Source organism: Bos javanicus, chromosome 4 (assembly GCF_032452875.1).
Source record: "Bos javanicus breed banteng chromosome 4, ARS-OSU_banteng_1.0, whole genome shotgun sequence".
NCBI lineage: Eukaryota > Metazoa > Chordata > Mammalia > Artiodactyla > Bovidae > Bos > Bos javanicus.
Genome location: NC_083871.1, coordinates 10,701,079 through 10,719,691, shown reverse-complemented (window position 1 = coordinate 10,719,691; position 18,613 = coordinate 10,701,079). Strand labels below are relative to the sequence as shown.

At 41.1% G+C, this 18,613-nt stretch overlaps 1 protein-coding gene across 5 annotated transcripts in view; it reads left to right on the top strand.

The window, feature by feature from the left end:
* The window catches only part of CDK6 (cyclin dependent kinase 6), a 261,465-nt gene that overhangs the window by 67,251 nt on the left and 175,601 nt on the right, over positions 1-18,613 (top strand). For all 5 annotated transcript variants that reach the window (XM_061413439.1, XM_061413440.1, XM_061413441.1 and 2 more), the window contains exon 3: positions 1-122. This exon is cut by the window's left edge and continues 14 nt beyond it. In XM_061413439.1, the coding sequence (XP_061269423.1) occupies positions 1-122 (122 nt within the window). The remainder of the gene's footprint in view (positions 123-18,613) is intronic.

Below are 18,613 nucleotides of genomic sequence, written 5' to 3'. Positions count from 1 at the left end.
GTACAGTGTCACGAACAGACAGAGAAACCAAACTAACGTTAGTGTTTGAACACGTTGATCAAGACTTGACCACTTATTTGGATAAAGTGCCAGAACCTGGAGTGCCCACTGAAACCATAAAGGTACTAAGAGTCCTCTCTCTGCCTGGTCAAACAGTCGCACTGTTATTTAAACAGTGGCATTCTTTCCTTACGAAAATTGCCAGAAGTAGAGCCTTTGGAACTCAATATATAGTTAAATATATCTAGTATGACTAAGTGGATGTTTAAAGAATGGGGTATATTCTAGTTCACTAATTTTAGAACTCAGTGGAAAAAACCCTTTGGTTCTAATATATATTAAAATTATTAGGAAATACCTGCTCGTACGTTATCTGGCCCTGCGTCTACGAAGTATAGTTTAGTAAGTATGTTAATAGCTCAGCCATTTTCTGATGGTTTGTGAACTCGGCGTTTTTTCCTCGCTCATAAAACATTTATAGGAAGCCCAGAAGTGTCAGGTACCATCCCAAACTCTTGGGATTGAAAGATGACTTAAGACTCCTTGGAGGTCAGCAAGCTAGATGCAGTATATTGACTCCAAATCTTTTCTGCCTTTAAGTCTAAAGGAAAGAGCTGCTTATAAAGCTTTATTGGTTTACTTTGTTCTGCTTAATTGAACTCCCCAGTTGATCTTTTAGATCTCTGCACATATGTGCAGGTGTTCATGGAGATCTGTTTGGTTTTGTGAATTAGGTGAAACAGACTCTTTACCTTATCATTCATTGTGTAGAAATGACTTCTAGAATTCAGTATCATTTTATTTTATTTTAATATAAATTTATTTTAGTTGGAGGCTACTTACTTTACAATATTGTATTGTTTTGCCATACATCAGCAGGATGGGGAACATGTGTACACCCACGGCAGATTCATGTTGATGTATGGCAAAATCAGCATCATTTTAGATAAGAGTGAATACCTAAAAATAGTTTATATTCTGAACAGAGTAAGTAGGTTCCCAGTTTGGGTACATTTAGAACTTGACATATTGAATGATTTATTTATTTGGTTTTAGACTAATACATAGAATTTATTTTCTCCCATCTGCCTTTCATAAGAATCTGCCTGCCATTGCAGAAGACACAAGAGATGTGGGTCTGGGTTGGGAAGATCCCTTGGAGGAAGAAATGGCAACCCATTCCAGTATTCTTGCCTGGAGAACTCCATGGACAGAGGAGCCTGGTGGGCTACAGTCCATGGGCTTGCAAAGACTCGGATGTGACTGAGCAGCTAACACACGCGCAGTCCTCCTTCCATGTTCTTGGTCATTTTCTCTTCTATCTCTGCATCCTCTTTCCTTCAGAATTCTTTTCCAGTCTTGTGACTTTAGTTCTCTCCTTTATGAGTGTGTCCAAAATACTATGTTCAGCATGCAGGGCAGAACATAGCCCCATTCTGTACTCTGCTTTCTGGCCAAATTGGACTAATCCGCATCCTCTTAGTGTGGCTCACAGCTTCCTCCCTCCGAGGCCTTCCTCTCACTGCCATTTCTTTGCTCCCCCCACTAATAGCTATCTGCTCACATTTTTCAGGGCTGACCCCAGATACCATTTGGCTAACTTTTACAGCTGGATGTGATCTCATTTGTCTTTTAGCACTTGTTCTACACCTCTCTTCCTCTTTATCATATTTTGTTCATTTGTGATTATTTGTGTCCATATCTTACTTATTCGTCTTTGTGTCCTGACAGTCCATACTCAGAAATTTATACACATAGGTACAGTAAGACACGTTGTCAACCATGCTTCAGATATAATTAATTGAAAATTATTGTTTTTTTAAATGACTTCCAGTAGCTTAAACATAGACTGTCAACACAAGGATTGGCTTCTTCTGATCTATTTCTGTGTTCAAAAATTTCATTTCAGTTCAGTTCAGTCACTCAGTCGTGTCCGACTCTTTGCAGCCCCATGAATTGCAGCACGCCAGGCCTCCCTGTCCATCACCAATTCCTGGAGTTCACCCAAACTCATGTCCATCGAGTTGGTGATACCATCCAGCCATCTGATCCTCTGTTGTCCCCTTCTCCTCCTGCCCCCAATCCCTCCCAGCATCAGAGTCTTTTCCAATGAGTCAGTTCTTCACATGAGGTGGCCAAAGTATTGGAATTTCAGCTTTAGCATCAGTCCTTCCAAAGAACACCGGGAGAGGTCAATTTTTTAAACAGCGAGACAAGGTAATCATTTGTTTACACCCTGCATTTCCAGCTACATAGGTCTTTTGAACTTCATGTTAAATTCTCCTAGGATGTTAGAGGCTGCCAAGTGGAATCATTTGCAAAAGTGAAAGTGAAAATCGCTCAGTCATGTTTGACTCTTTGCGACCCCGTGGACTTTAGCCCACCAGGCTCCTCTGCCCATGGGGTTTTCCAGGCAAAAATACTGGAGTGGGTTGCTGTTCTCTTTTTCAGGGGATCTTCCCAACCCAGGGATTGAACCCAGGTCTCCCGCATTGCAGGCAGATTCTTTACCATCTTAGCCACCAGGGGAGTCTAAGAGCACTGGAGTGGGTAGCCTATCCGTTCTCCAGAGGATCTTCCTGACCCAGGAATCAAACCGGGGTCTCCTGCATGGCAGGCAGATTCTTTACCTACCAGCTGAGCTACTGCTAAGTCGCTTCAGTCGTGTCCGACTCTGTGCGACCCCATAGACAGCAGCCCACCAGGCTCTGCTGTCCCTGGGATTCTTCAGGCAAGAATACTGGAGTGGGTTGCCATTTCCTTCTCCAATGCATGAAAGTGAAGAGTGAAAGTGAAGTTGCTCAGTCGTGTCCGACTCTAGCAACCCCATGGACTGCAGCCTCCCAGGCTCCTCGGTCCATGGGATTTTCCAGGCAAAAGTACTGGAGTAGGGTGCCATTGCCTTCTCCGAGCTGAGCTACTGGGGCTTCCCATTTGCAGCAGTATCAGTAGTTAGAACAGCTAATAAACTAAAATGATGTGCTTAAACTAAGGCTTGGTCAGGCAAGAGTAGAAAATAATGTGGAGTGGGGAAAATTCCACTTCCCCTGAAGGGTGGGGGTAGAGAGGTAAGCTGGATTAAATGAGGCACAGGCAGAAAGGCAGTCACCAAGGTGAGGAGGAAAGAGAGAAGTGGAGTAGGGGAGTGACCGAGCCAGGCTTCGGGAGCAGAGGATTGGTGCTTATCAGCAGAAGCTTTTCATAAGGCAGCTTGTTGGAAGTATTTCTGAGTTCTTCACCTATCCACAGAAAGGGCGTGTCGCTCCATTCTGTTGAACAGAAGATTCTCCTGGCGGCTGTTAAATGTCTTCAGTCAGGGTCAACGCCATTCTCACAGAGATGGAGGCGGGGGCAAGGACTGGGGTTATTCAAGGTTTGTGGTTAATTGTGTGTTGATGTTTTCATAATAAAACCAAACTATAGTCAGGCAGTATTTCAGGCAGCTAATTTGTATGTTAATGGCTAATTGAACATCTTTCGATAACTTAAAAGATAGTCACAAGACACTTTTCGTTTTCATCCTTAATTTTTTTTAATTAAAGTTGACTTACAGTGTTGTGTTCGTTTCTGGTTTACAGTAAAGTGATTCAGTTACACACGTGTATATATATATATATGTATATTATTCGTTTTCATACTTTTTCCACTAAGCTTTATTATAGAATATTGAATATCCTATAATATCCCTGTGCTAAACTGTAGGACCTTGTTGTTTATTTTATATATAGTAGTTTGTATCTGCTAACTCCAGGCTCCTAATTTATCCCTACGTACCCCATTTCCCTTTGGTAACCGTTTTGTAAATAAGCCCACTAGTATCTTTTTTTTTAGATTCCACCCACAAGTGGTATCATATGATACTTGTCTTTCTCTACCTGACTTCATTTACTGTGATAATCTCTGGATCCCATCCTTGTCGCTGCAAACGGCGGTATTTATTCTTTGTTACGACTGAGTAATATTCCACTGTGTGACAGGTTGTTTCCCTGTCTTGGCTATTGTAAATAGTGCTGTGATGGACACTGGGCTACAGGTATCTTTTCAAATTAGAATTTTCTCCAGATAAATGCCCATTCATCCTTAATTTTAAAAACTGTTGTTGAACTGTGCAGATCTACTTTTCTTTCTTATTAAATATAAGAATATAAGGGTTTGGGTTTCTTTTTTTTTTAGAATTTGAGTGTTTGAGATTCTTTAAGGTCATTATCAAAAACCTGAGTTACCATTTATAAGTGCTGTAATACCATCAAGTGGATAGTGGTTTTTTTGGAAACAGATCGTTTTAAGTTCAATATATGATTGATATAAATTTATTTTTAATGAATACTTGTATCTTTTGTTTGTAAGCTGTTGTCTTTTTAAGCATTAGTATGCAGGATAAATAGCTGCTAAGTAGACAGTTCTGGCTAGTTGAATTTTTCGAACCTGCAGCCAGAGAACAGAAATATTTTGTTGTTGTATAACTCACTTGTGAGAAGTCTTAGTAACTATATCATTATTATTATGAGGGACCTATTGGGAACATGGATTGAACTGTTCATACAGAATGCTTTCTCATAGTAAGAGTTTTTCTGAGTATACTTGTACAAACATTAATTAAAATTTTACGGGGCAAGTTCTATGCTAGGCACTTTGAGGACAGAAAACTGAATGAGTCATGAATCTTTGCTCAGGGGCTTTAGAATATAAGAGCACACAGAAGCCTGTAGGATACTTCGCTATGGTTATATAAGTAGCTCAGTTGGTGTTTTCAAGTTTTGAAAAACCCACTTATTTATAAATAAACGCAGTTTGTAGCTGATTCTTGCATTATGGTAGCAAAAAACTTTCTAAAATGTGCTTCAAAATCATAAATATTATTGTCTTGCATATATCAGAACATGCCATGTTTCAGAATAGGTAAATAGGTTAAATATTTTAACGTGAAATAGGCATAGGACAGAAAACCAAGGAGAGAGACCCCTTATTACCACGACGTGAGCTGCGAGAATCGTCCTCCAGCACCCGTCCCCCTCTGTGTCGTCTTTGACACTGTTTACCTGTTGGCCCTCCTCAATTTCGCGTCTCCTGAGTGCACATTCAGGACATATATTGCATTAGGTGAGCTGTATTTGGTAAACCTAGGATGTTGCATGGTCTCTGACTAACTGTTGCAGAGGTAAAATCTTTCTGTTCAGGTCCGTTGTCAGTCTGTCTGTTTAAAAAAAAAAAAAAAAAGAACACATTGTTAAATCTAAAAGCTGGGCTTATCTTCTCAGTATACATACATCACATAGCAATTTTAAAATGCATTTAAATACCATTTGTTTGTAAAAGGCAAAAGACTACCCCTGAAGCCCTAAGTATTTGTGATGGTTGATAGTTGGTGAACTCATTAGAGGAAATCCGGACATTATCATAGGGCTTTCCTGGTGGCTTAGACGGTAAAGGATCTTCCTGCAGTCCAAGAGACGCAGGTTCAATCCCTGGGTCGGGAAGATCCCCTGGAGAAGGAAATGGCAACCTACTCCAATGTTCTTGCCTGGAGAATTCCACGGACAGAGGAGCCTAGTGGGCTGTCCATCAGATCAAAAAGATTCGGACACGACAGAGACTAACACTTTCACTTTTCCTTTGTCATTATCATGTGTTCTGGACTGAACATTGTCATTGAGAGAATGATGAGAATACAATAAAATTATAGGTGGTTCTTTCCAACATTTTAAAATGCTCTTCTCCTAAAAATGAATAATCACATCTTATTGTATTCACTCTTGATCTTGAAATTTTCGTCGCATTCTTTAATCTCTTTTCTTGATGTCCTAAGACACGGTCATTCATGCTGATGGTGATATTTGCATAAAGAACCCTCTTGACTGCTACGCTGTGACGTAAACAAATACTCAGACTTTGCCTCGTAGGCTAATCATTGCTGTATCTTGTTTTCCTCTTTGTAGTTCAGAATGTTTTCTGATCTCCTTAACTGTGGAGGAATTCAGTGCATCTGTTTAATTTGATCATTTGAGATTCAATATCATCTTCTGAGACTTCCTTGCTTAAACTTATGAGGCAATAACTGACACCTTATGATTGTCTTATTCTTTTCTTTGGGGGTTCATAATATGTTTTGAGTATATGTGTTTATGTGGCATCTTTCACTTGTTGCAGGGGGGCGGTGCTTTATAAGGAAAGGAAAAACAGCAGCTTCCAGATTGTTGGGTTTTTTCTTTGGTGCCTTTATCTGCCACTCTGTGAGAAAGAATCAGAAAGAACTGTAAACAAATTCCCTCACTTTGCTCCTTTGTCATATGTAACTGCTACCCAGAAAAAGAACTGTATGGCAGGATACATACATGCTAAGTTGCTTCAGTCATGTCCAACTCTTAATGACCCCGTGGACTGTAGCCTGCCAGGCTCCTCAGTCCATGGGGTTCTCCAGGCAAGCATACTGGAATGGGTTGCCGTGCCCTTCTCCAAGGTATCTTTCCAACCCAGGGGTCGGACCCAGGTCTCCCGCCTTGCAGGCAGATTCTTAACCACCTGAGCCACCGGGGAACCCCATGAATACTGGAGTGGGTAGCCTATCCCTTCTCTGGGGGATTCTCCCAACCCAGGAATCAAACTGAGGTCTCCTTCATTACAGGTGGATTCTTTACCAGCTGAGCTACCAGGAAAGCCTATATATATATATATAAATATATAAATATATTTATTTATATTTTTATATATATATATATATGAAGAAACTCCTGTGTAAAAATCTCACACTTTACATGCCTGCAAAATGTAATACCCTCTTTTATTAAACTGTCAGTTGGTCCTCAGACTTGCCTCTCTGGTACATTCTCTCTCCTGGTGTCTGACCCGGCTTCTCAACTATCTTTTAAGCTCTCTGAAGTCCCTGTGTCATTCTTTGGACATTCTGTACATGTAACGTGTCTTTCACAAGCAGCAATTCAAAGGCACTGAGAGATCACACAGAACACCAGCTGACTCTCCAAAACAGAGCACGGTTCTTTCAGCTCAAGACCACATGGCCTCTTTGGATGACTCAGTCTTGGAATAAAAATTATATTTTGTGCATGTATCTCTGTAACAGACAAATTCTACCGGGCTCGAGAAGGCCGAAAGACCTCAAGGTTTATGAGTCTGTGCGGGTCATTTTCTCTGCGAATTAGATTTCGTTTTATCTTCGATTGAATGTTTCTTGGAGATTTCTGTTGGTTGTAACATTTTCAATAGGAGATAAAATGTCCTATTAAGTTTATGTTACAAAACCCAGGCTTCAGAGACTGACACACACTCTTAATAGCACCTGTTTTCTGCCTCTGGGAAAGATCTGTTTTCATGAATAATATCTGCTTGCAGTAAACAGTGGCCCTGGTGTCAGGATGGGGTGGCCGGGACTGATTCATCTTTCTCCATCTGACATAATGCGAAGTGACTGCCCGGTCCCGTTACTCTGATGAGGAAAGCCCCCCAGAGCCGCCTCTCCTCTCACCCCCAAAGGAATCAAGCCATGGCCCCTCTCAGCTCCTGGTGGTCTCCACTTTGCCTGAATTATGAGCAGGTGATTTGTCTCATCTTTGCAGGACACAGAGCAAATTAACATGAAAATATCGCTTCCCAGAAAACAAGGCAGACTTGAATGCCCTGTCGCTGGCGGTCATTAGCCATCTGCCACCGACACTCATACCCTGTTTATCACATTTGAAATTCAGAGCAGATGTTGCATAATAAAGTGATCCCAAAAACAAGACGAGAAACTCGGTGAACAAATACTCCACAATGACGATGAGGGTCCTGGAAGGACATTTGTTTCAATCTGATATCAAGGCTGGACTTTGCTGAATAGACTGTGGGTTTTTCAAACACACACAGGCATGTGCACACACATCTCTCCTGGTGTTTAAAGCAAACTGCTTTTCAGAGTCACATGAAATAATTTTTTGAAGAAAGTGCGTCCATGAAGGATGCCTGAGAGGACTGTTTAATAAGATTAAACAGTGGAATGTTACAGTAACACTAGTTCTGGTGCAAAGGACCTCACTGGCCAGTGTTGGTTTTTACTCTAAGATGGGCCTCAACCTACAGCAGTCTGCCTTAAAGCAGTTCACGCCTGTGGTACAGTTGGATTTCTCAGGGCTTTGTGACTTGCCAGCACGGTAGCCCAGACAGCTGATTTGCTTCTTGGCACTCAGGATCCTGTGTTCTCTCTACCCTCTGCCTCCCCTGCCCCGCACTGTCCCCATGCCCCACTCTTTTCCCTCCTCGCCAGTGCACACAGACACACTTGGCTTTCCCAAGGTCTCCGGAGCTCTGCCCCAGAGCTTCCTCCTCGGTTCTGGGCCTTAGGCTGTCTCCAGCCTGAGTCCTAAGAGCCTTTCCTTTACATTTCCCTGCCCTTCCACATTAAGGTAACATTTTAGAGGATTGCTGATTGTAATGCTTTATCCAAACAACTTGTGCACGTTCTTCATTGCATTGGCAGGCGGGTTCTTTACCACTAGCACCATCTGGGAAGCCCCTTCTGCCCATTCTGGACCCTTAGTATGCCTTTTAAAAAGCGCGTCACCCGTACATTAATGATCATACTTAGAGGCATTCTGCTTTTAAAAACCAGGTGTCTGAACTTTCATCAGGAATGTAACCTATGTATGTCATAGTTTTTCTTTGTGGGAAGTCAGCTTGGAATGTAGACTTCTGACTCAAAAAAAAAATGCCTTCTCTGAACAAACCACACCCTGGCCCACACCCTTAGCTGGGTAGGTGCCCACCTTACCCCCCTACGCATATACACGCACAGAATTTGGGGGGATTTTAAAAACAGGAACGTCAGCCATAATGCTAAGTGAAAGTTAGGCAGCCAGCCTGGGAGTTGCTTGAGGGCTAAATCAAAGTGGCTCCAGCCGTTGGCCACCGTCAACTCTAACAGGAGAGATGATCGGAAGGAAGCGAGTCAGCCCTGAGTTCACCTCAGATTTAGGGGGTAACCTAGGGTGAGTGAGCTACATCTGTAGTAACTTTCAGTAGCTCTTCAGGGAGAGCATTTCAGATAGTCTAGATTTTGAGGACTCTCCCAGAAACAAATCCTTAAGCAATTTCCCAGGCCCTTGTAGTAGTTGAAAATATCAGAAAGAGGACAGAATTATGTGAATACATGATTATCTCAAAGTATAACAGATGATGCTGTTTTATATATATAATCTATATACTATATATAATATTTAGATAATATGATTATATAAACATATAACAGTATAGTAAATTATAATGGAGTTATTTAGTGGGTGGGTTTGTTTTTTTCCCTAACAGGAAATATGGGTTAAAAAAGAAAACAAAAAACTGGTGTCTTTCTAAAGGTACTGTAAGACTGACTCATTAAAATAAATACTGACTCACTAAAATAAACAAGTGACACTTTGATCAAGCTAATAATAGGTTAGCTGGAATCTCTTTAGAAAGCACTTCCTCACCTTGGGCATTGAGTCTGTTTATAGAGCCCATGAAGAAGTCGCGGGCAGTGTATACCCAGTGTGTGTCGCTATGGTAACAGATGGTGGAGAGATGCTCCACATAGTAGAGGGATATTCCTCACCCAAGTTTAGAGTGCGCCTGAGCTGCCTGGTTACAGTTTCTTTCCTGGCTGTCTTCCTCTAAATGTTGGAACAGTGGAGGCTTCTTCATCCTCAGCTGTCTTCTCATCCCTGTCTACGCTTTCTGGCCAGGTGATATCATTCAGTCCTGAACCTTCAGGTATCATTATTCTTTAGCCTGACCTTTCCCTCTTGCTCTGAATGCATTATAATCAACCAGCTGTCTGATATCTTGGGACCAAAACATTACCCAAGAATCCTCTCCCCAACTCAGGCCTTCCCCATCTGCCCAGTTGTTTGATCCCCAAACCTAAGGATCCCTCTAGGTTTCTTTCTTTCCTTCACAATCTTCATCTAATCCCTCAGCAAGTACTTTTGATTTTATCCCCAAAAGATAACCCCAGTCTGACTGCTTGCTTCTCAGCATCTTTACTGCTAAACCCCTAGTCTGACCCATCAGACCAGCTTTCTAATTCAATATGCTGTTGTCACTCCTGTCCCTATGTAGCACCCCCTTCCTGTGACAACCAGAGGCACCTTATTGAAGCATAAATTAATCACTCAGACTTCCCTGGTGGTCCAGTGGTTGGGAATCCACCTGCCAATACAGGGAGCATGGGTTTGATCTCTGTTCCAGGAGGATTCCACATACTGCGGGGCAGCTAAGCCCGTGCACCACCGCTGCCGAAGACCGCTTGCCCTGCAGCCTGTGCTCTTAAGTGAGAGAAACCACTGCAGTGAGAAGCATGCACCCTGCAACTGGACAGTAGCCCCTGCTCCTTGCAGCTAGAGAAAGCCCGTGTGCAGCACTGAAGGCCCAGCCCAGCAAAAAATAAATAAACAAAAATGGAGAAAAGAAAATTAAGAGGTATTACTCCTCTGATAAAAACCACTTTTCTCCAGTGGTTTCCTGTGACCTGTAGAAGAAAGTCAAAAGTCATGCCCTGCCTAGTGCCCTTTTCCTCTCCTCCCCGCCCCCCAGACCCCGTTCTGCTTCTGTGGCTCACTGTCCTTCAACCACACCTGCCTTCCCTCTGTTCTTCCAGCATGCCTCCAGCTCAGCGTGGGTACGTATTGTTCATTCTGTTTGGAATGCTACATGCCTCTCCCTCCCCAGCCCCACGGGAAGGGTGCCTATTTCTCGTCTTCGTAATACCAGCTCAGGTCACAGCCTAATGACTTCTTCTGTGATCACCTCCCCTACCACTCCACCTCTACTCACAGTTGACCACGTTACACATGGTGCCGCATTTTATCTTCTTCACTACCCTTGGCCAAAATGATCTCATTAATTTTTTTATGTTTGTTGTTCATCTTTCCCAACTGGAAGATAAGAGCTTTGAAGTCTGAACCTAGTTTATTGTGCTGTCTCTAGTACTGTCTGGAATGTACAGAAGACCTTCAGTAAACTGGTTAGTAACAATATACCGATGCCTGTATTTCAACGTTAATTAGAGGGTTGATTGGCTTCCCTGGTGGCTCAGATGGTAAAGCATCTGTCTACAGTGCGGGAGACCCGGGTTTGAGCTCTGGGTTGGGAAGATCCCCTGGAGAAGGAAATGGCAACCCACTCCAGGACTATTGCCTGGAAAATCCCATGGACAGAGGAGCCTGGTAGACTACAGTCCACGGGGTCCCAGAGAGTCGGACACGACTTCACTTTCACTTTCAGAGGGTTGATTACATCAGCGCCTGCTTTCCCATTGTATAAGTGAGAAAGTTGTACTTTTTCAGGGATAGATTTGTATATATTTATATATATTTACTTTCCTATTATATGCATATTATTATCTATCCATGTGCATATATAATAGAATAAATTGTATGTATGCATATGCCTGGCTTCCCAGGTGGCCCTAGTGGTAGAGAACTGATCTGCCAGTGCAGGAGCTGTAGAAGACATGAGTTTGATCCCTGGCAGGGATGATCCCCTGGAGGAGGGCATGGCAACCCACTTGCCTGGAGAATCCCATGGACCGAGGAGCCTGGCAGGCTATATAGTCCATGGATCACAAAAGAGTTGGACACGACTTAGCAACTAAACAATAAAACATACAAACATATATATGCATATACATATAATAGAAAAGTAAGCAGAGAATATGCCATATTGTAACATATCTACTTGGTTCTTTCTTCATGCTGGGCAGAGATTGTGGAATCACCCATACCAACTAAGGATTTGCTTGGTTGGCTTGGCTTAGGTACAGTCTAAAACCAGTAACTGATGTCCACTAGAACTATAGTGCATTTTCTCCTTTAGTATTAATACTGACTTAACTAAATTCCAGAAGTCGTTCTCTTTCAATGTTTGCTAAGTGTGTTTTGTACTATGGATGGGAAACTGAGTCCAGTAAAGTGATTGATGCTGTGAATCTCAGAGCCCATTCTCATTTCTCAGGGGTGTAGCTAACAGATAATTTGGTACTGACACATTTTTAAAAATGTAAAGGTAAGTTTCCACATGTTAACTGTTGTGTGCAAAGTTCTTTGTCATTCCCACCATAAGCAGTGGCAGCTTCAAAGAGTGAAGTTACTTTTAAAAAATCTAATTGGAAATACTCTCCTAATCATTTGGATTTTTATCTTTCTTATCCAGAAATACCCATGTGATTGTGGAGTTTGGAAGTTAAGAAAGCACATTCTATAAGAGCAGTTGCTAATAATTTATAGTCACTAAATTTTACATTAGTGAAAGGCAGCTAGAGAAAATATCCACCAGTTATCTAGGATTGTAACTTTTCCCTCATTCCTAAGGAAGGTGGAAAGGCTGAATCGATCGTTTAAATATCCACCAGTTATCTAGGATTGTAACTTTTCCCTCATTCCTAAGGAAGGTGGAAAGGCTGAATCGATCGTTTCACTGCAGTTAAAATCATTGGTTCTATTACATATTTGTTGAGAGGAACAAGGGCTTTCACAAACACTTGTGCGATGAAGCCCATAATGCAAACCCCATAATGGTAGTCATGAGAACCAACTATCTCCAGGAAATAAAATATTGTTTGCAAATACTCTCGTTCTGTACTTCCTCTTTCTTCTCATTACTCTCAAAGAGCAAATTTGTCCACAAAGATCGATTCCAGTGGAAAAATCAGATGAGGAGAGTTTGACCTGATTCTGGATTCATATATCTAAATCAGGGCTTTGCTGCATGCATCTGGACACTGCGACTCTTTCTTTGTTTTTAGTTCTTTATTAGGCTATGTCCGCTCTTGGCTGCAGCACCTGAGATCTTTATGGACTCTCCAGTTGTGGCAGCCGGGTTCCCTAGTTGCAGCATGCAGGCTTAGTTGCTCCTCGGAATGTGGGATCTTAGTTCCCCAAACAGGGTTTGAACCCACATCCCCTGCACTGCAAGGCAGATTCTTAACTAATGGACTACCAGGGAAGTGCCATCTGTGACTATTGATATCTTAGGAAGTAAAAGAGAATTCTGTGGATATTAGAAATGACCAAGTATAAATCTAATCTTCAAAAACTCTAGCTACTACTGTGTAGTGGAAGCCTGATTTGGATGCCTGAAAAATAGACTAAACTAACAAAGTTTGCAGAAATGTGTCACCATCTGAAAGTGAGTCACTCAGTCATGTCCAACTCTTTGCCACCCCATGGACTATACCATCCATGGAATTCTCCAGGCCAGAATACTGGAGTGGGTAGCCTTTCCCTTCTCCAGGGGATCTTCCCAACCCAGGGATCGAACCCAGGTCTCCTGCATTGCAGGCAGATTCTTCACCAGCTGAGGGAAGCCCCTAGATGGTGGTGTCACCATCTGCTAAGGGATTAATGAAGTTAAATGTAATGCTTTTTCTCCAGGTGTGGCCTGTGAGCCACAAGGGAAGCCCAAGAATACTGGAGTGGGTAGCCTGTCCCTTCACCAGCAGATCTCCCCAACCCAGGGATTGAACCCAGATCTCCTGCATTGCAGGAGGATTCTTTACCAACTGAGCTACCAGGGAAGCCCCTAGATGGTGGTATCACCATCTAGTAAGGGGTTAATGAAGTTAAATGTAATGCTCTTTCTCCAGGCGTGGCCAGTGAATCACCTGTATAATCACCACCTGGGGTGCTCATTTAAATCTACAGCCTTGCCCTAAACATAGTCTGAGAAGGGAGTTTCCAATAAGTACCCACTGATGATGCCTAAAGACATTACTGTTTAAGAAATAGTCTCTTACAGGTTGACATATGACCCTACTTGGGAATGGAAAATGTCTTGAGATGACTCAGACCTTTGGAATATCTGCTTGCTTGTGCGTAGGTGGCCCCAGCCTTTCAGAGGACGCTAAGCCCAGGTGAATCAGGTGTGGCATTTTAACTAAAGTCGTCCGTTCAGTTCAGTTCAGTTCAGTTCAGTTGCTCAGTCGTGTCCGACTCTTTGCAACCCCATGAATCACAGTACGCCAGGCCTCCCTGTCCATCACCAACTCCCGGAGTTCACCCAGACTCACGTCCATAGAGTCAGTGATGCCATCCAGCCATCTCATCCTCTGTTGTCCCCTTCTCCTCTTGCCCCCAACCCCTCCCAGCATCAGAGTCTTTTCCAATGAGTCAGCTCTTCACATGAGGTGGCCAAAGTACTGGAGTTGCAGCTTGAGCATCATTCCTTCCAAAGAAATCCCAGGGCTGATCTCCTTCAGAATGCACTGGTTGGATCTCCTTGCAGTCCAAGGGACTCTCAAGAGTCTTCTCCACCACCACAGTTCACAAGCGTCAATTCTTCGGCCGTATATACTTACCGCTGATATTTTATTCCTTAAAGATGGTCTATTGGAATGTGCTAACTCATTAATATGAATTAGCGAGAAGATGCTTAGAAACAGGAGAATTCTAACGAGAAATTCTTAAGCCACCCAGAAAGCTACTCTTTAGAAAAAAAAGTTCATGAAAGCTACTCTTTAAAAAAGTTTATGACACATCATAATTTGACGTTTGAAAGATGTTTTTTGTTTCCTTTTGCTTAATGTTCTCACAGTTCTCTGGGGTCCTAAATTAGTAAACCATTACCAGATCTGCACATGTAACTGATCAGAATTCCTAACCCTGTTCTATTGATGAGGAACCAAGACTACGTGAAACCTAACGGGATCATAGGTGGAGATTTCTAGTGCTGACGCTAATGTGGCCAGAGTGTTCAGGTGCTTACCTTGAGGCTCATGTATTAGAAGATATGAGTGCTCAGAGTTTCTTCCACTTGTGGTTCTAAGCCTTTAGCAAATATAAGCTAGTAGCTTTGTTGGTTTTTATATTTACTATTGCTCTCTGCTGTCCCTGACCATACTTGTTCATTTTTCCTTTCTTGGACAAAACCAAAGAAATATTTATCATTCTACTCTAGTATAGTCACAGCACTTTTAGATTGGAAAGCTAAAATAGAACATAGCAGAGGATTGGGGACCAGAGGGCATAGGAGGTTTCAATCTGAATTAAGTTTAGAAACTGCAGCGTTAAAAGGTTTAAGTCTAGGGACTTCACAGGTGGTCCAGTGGTTAAGGCTCCATGCTGCCAATACAGGGGGCGTGGGTTTGATCCCTGGTTGGGAAAGTAAGACCCCACATGCCACGTGGTGAGGCCAAAAGAGTAAAAATGATGAATTCCAGATGTAAAAAAAAATTTTTTTTAAGTTTAGGGCTACCCTGAGTGATCAGATACTGATTGATCTGGAAACATATCCTTAATTGAAGTTGTTCTGTGAATGTGTAGTTCTGTTGATGGTTGGAACAATTACTGAACACTTAATGAATATTTTAGTCTCACTATCACATTTTATCATTTAAATCTGGAACTCACCATCACCCATAGCTGAAGACCTGAAGTGTTACTGAGACAGAAGTGGTGTAAAAGCTGCAGGTGAGGGCTCTGCTTCCCTCTGTCCCTTCCCTCTTTAAAAATAGATTCCAAATCAGGAGGGTGAGGGTACAAGAAGAGGGAAGATGTAGGTTTGTGGTAACAAGAGCCAAATTGATTTAATGGGCTCCAGGGGAAAAAGAGAAATATATGTACCCTCAGTAAATACCCTAAAGTTAGGTCTTTTTTAGAAGTATGTGATACCACATGTAAATACCTAAAACATTACATAACTGACTTTTGTTTTCCTCATTATGATTCTTACTCTAGTCGTGGCAATTTATCTTGTAGGCCTGAAGTCCTTGAGTGTTTCAACCAGATAAAGATAGCTTGATTCATGTCTTCAGTGCAAAACTCCATGAATCCAAATAAATGAAAATCAAGGACATAAATATTGGTTAAACTTTGTCTTTGGCATCATCTGTTCTAAATGTTGCCACTGTATTAACCGCCATTGATATGTATCTCGTCATTGCTGTAACATCCTGATAAAAAACAGGAGTTGGGAAGAAAGTGAAATATAAATTACATTAGAATGAATTAAGAAAAGAGTTGCATTTTGGTGTTCTACCAAGCAGGGAGATTTATGAAAGCATCACACACCAAGAGAAAGGACTTCTTTCCTTTTCTGTCTCAACTCCATCACTTTCACCACCACAGTTTCATAGGACTTCTTACTTTATTTATCACCAGGTTCCATAATTAACATATGGTTCATGTTATTGATTTCTCAGGTTTCAAAGTAAAATAAATTGAGCTTTCTTCCACATTTAGAATATACAGTTTTTTTAAGGAACTCTAAACAAAGACATGCATTATTTGTAAGTTAGAGAGCAGCTGCCAGAAAACAGAAAATTAGGAATGGAGTCATGGGTGAAATAATGGAGATACTGTTCAGAGGTAACCCTTTGTGTGGCAGGAAATTTTCCTTAGAAAAGAGACAGCTGAGTTTGCTTGTAAATTTTGCTAGAAACAGTCCTGATTTAGTAACATTTAGTGCTGGTTAGGAGGCTGAAGACAGCCTTTCAGCTTTGGACACTGAGCAAGCATTCTCTTTTGTGGTTTTGCATAAACTCTATAAACACTTTATAGTTTTAAAAGGTATGTGTATATGGGGGGTGACAGTATTAATTTTTTAATGACTAGAATAATATATCAACTATCAGAGAGTATTCTAAGCATAAAACAGTGGAAATGATCACAAAGGAAACAATTCATAGATTAGACCCTAAAATTTTAAACTTAAAATATTACGAATAGAACTAAAAGGCAAATAAAATATTTGCCAAAAGTACAGCAGAGGTTTCATATCCTTAACATACAAAAACCCCTTAGAAACCAATAAGAAAAAGAAAATTATCTAATTTAGATATAAATAAAGACCATTAACAGACAGATCACAAAGAAATGATACATAGACCCAGAATGGCTGGTAGAAGTATATTCTACTGCACAAATAATCAGTGAAATGTACATTTAAATCAGAAGGTACCATAATAGGAGATGATTAAATGAATTATGAAAATGCATTTAACAGAATAATGTTTCAGAGACGCTTATTTTTTTAAGAATTGCCTAAAGAAAGATGATATTCATCTTTATTATCTGTGTATATAATATACCAGCTTTGAAATGTATTTCAAATATACGTATAGAAAACTAGAAGGCAAAATGCTAAAGTGTCTTTGTTAAGGTATTATGGGGTGTTTTTTTTTGGTCTAAAATGAGCATGTACATTAAGCCATATGAAGTTGTCAGTGGTTGACTGCTTTTGCCCAGTAAAAATGGCAGTTTCATATATTTCAACCTAGTATTTTTATCATCGGACAAAAGGGCGTTATAACTTGTGCTTTAGTGGGGAATGCCCTCTGTTATTCCCCACTTTGAAGTTCTTTTGTCTGAATCTTTTTCTGAGCCCAGCGTAAGAATTAGCAACATAATATCATGTCATTTGTTGTTAGGCCACACAATGGAGCAGATTTGTAAAATAGTCGGTGTGTGTATATTGAAAACATGTAGTACGTGATTATTGATGATGGTGATATGGATAAAGGCATAGAGGTTAAAAGACTGGGGGAAAAATGATGTGACACTATTGTTACTATCCCCTTTAATCTTTTCGGCATTTTATTGTTAAATAGTATAAATAGGCAATGGAGGAGTTTCATTCAGTTGTAAATGGAAGCAATTGCTGGTGAGTCGTAAACTTTTAGAATTAATATCTGCCCTTAGAATAAAGTAAAGTTACGAGCCTGTTTTTACTACAGAAGCAGGTACTAGTGTGGGTTTCTTTAATGATCTCTAGGTCATTAAATGTTTTTCGGTGTTTTTTACATGAAATCAACTTTCAGTCCTCTTGTTAAAATGAGCTCATAACACTTACAGTGGAAGCCCAGTATATAGTTTAGCAAAGAATTTTTAGGACTATGCGTTATTGTGCCTGCTAAAAAAGGAACATTTCTTTTTAAACCGTGAATCGACATGTACCAGGAGATTGCTCACAAATAGATAAGATGCTGTGAATGCAGAATTAGTTTAATGAACAAGTGTCAGATGTCTTTCCAGTTTTTCTCGAAGTAAATTATTTGGGACTCAAAATGCCAACAGCGGTCTTGGTAACATGCACTTGCCTTAAAATAACGTGAATAACTCCACCATCCACTCCAAGACAGCCCTACATTTTTTCAAAATTAAAGGGGTACAGTGATGCCAAACAAAGGGACTTTGAATATATGTTTATTATTACTATTTTTTATTGTCTTTGCACATTGTGGCCTTTTGAGCATGTGAGGAAGAAAACAGACCGGGCTAGATGATAGAAATGAAAACTGTTGAGGATAAGATGTTTATAGAAAGATGAACCCCTTGTGGGGTTTAGAAAACAGCATCCCCTGACACGCTCAGAATAGCTTGGACCCCATACCTGAATCCTTGGTACAGTAGGTAAAATTGCTGTGTTTCAGCTGAGCCCTGTGAGCCCCTAAAGCACCTTCTCTGAAGGCAAAGACACAGCAATTGTTGATGATAACCTTAAATATTGGGTAGGAGGGAGTCCCATTTCACTTGGAGAGAAACCACTGAGCTTTCTTTCCTGCAGCAGAATAACAAAGTCCTAGACCCTGATGATTGATGAGCATGTTGCCAGGGGCAATGGACTGGAAAATCATCGCCTTGTCTTTTACTTGCCA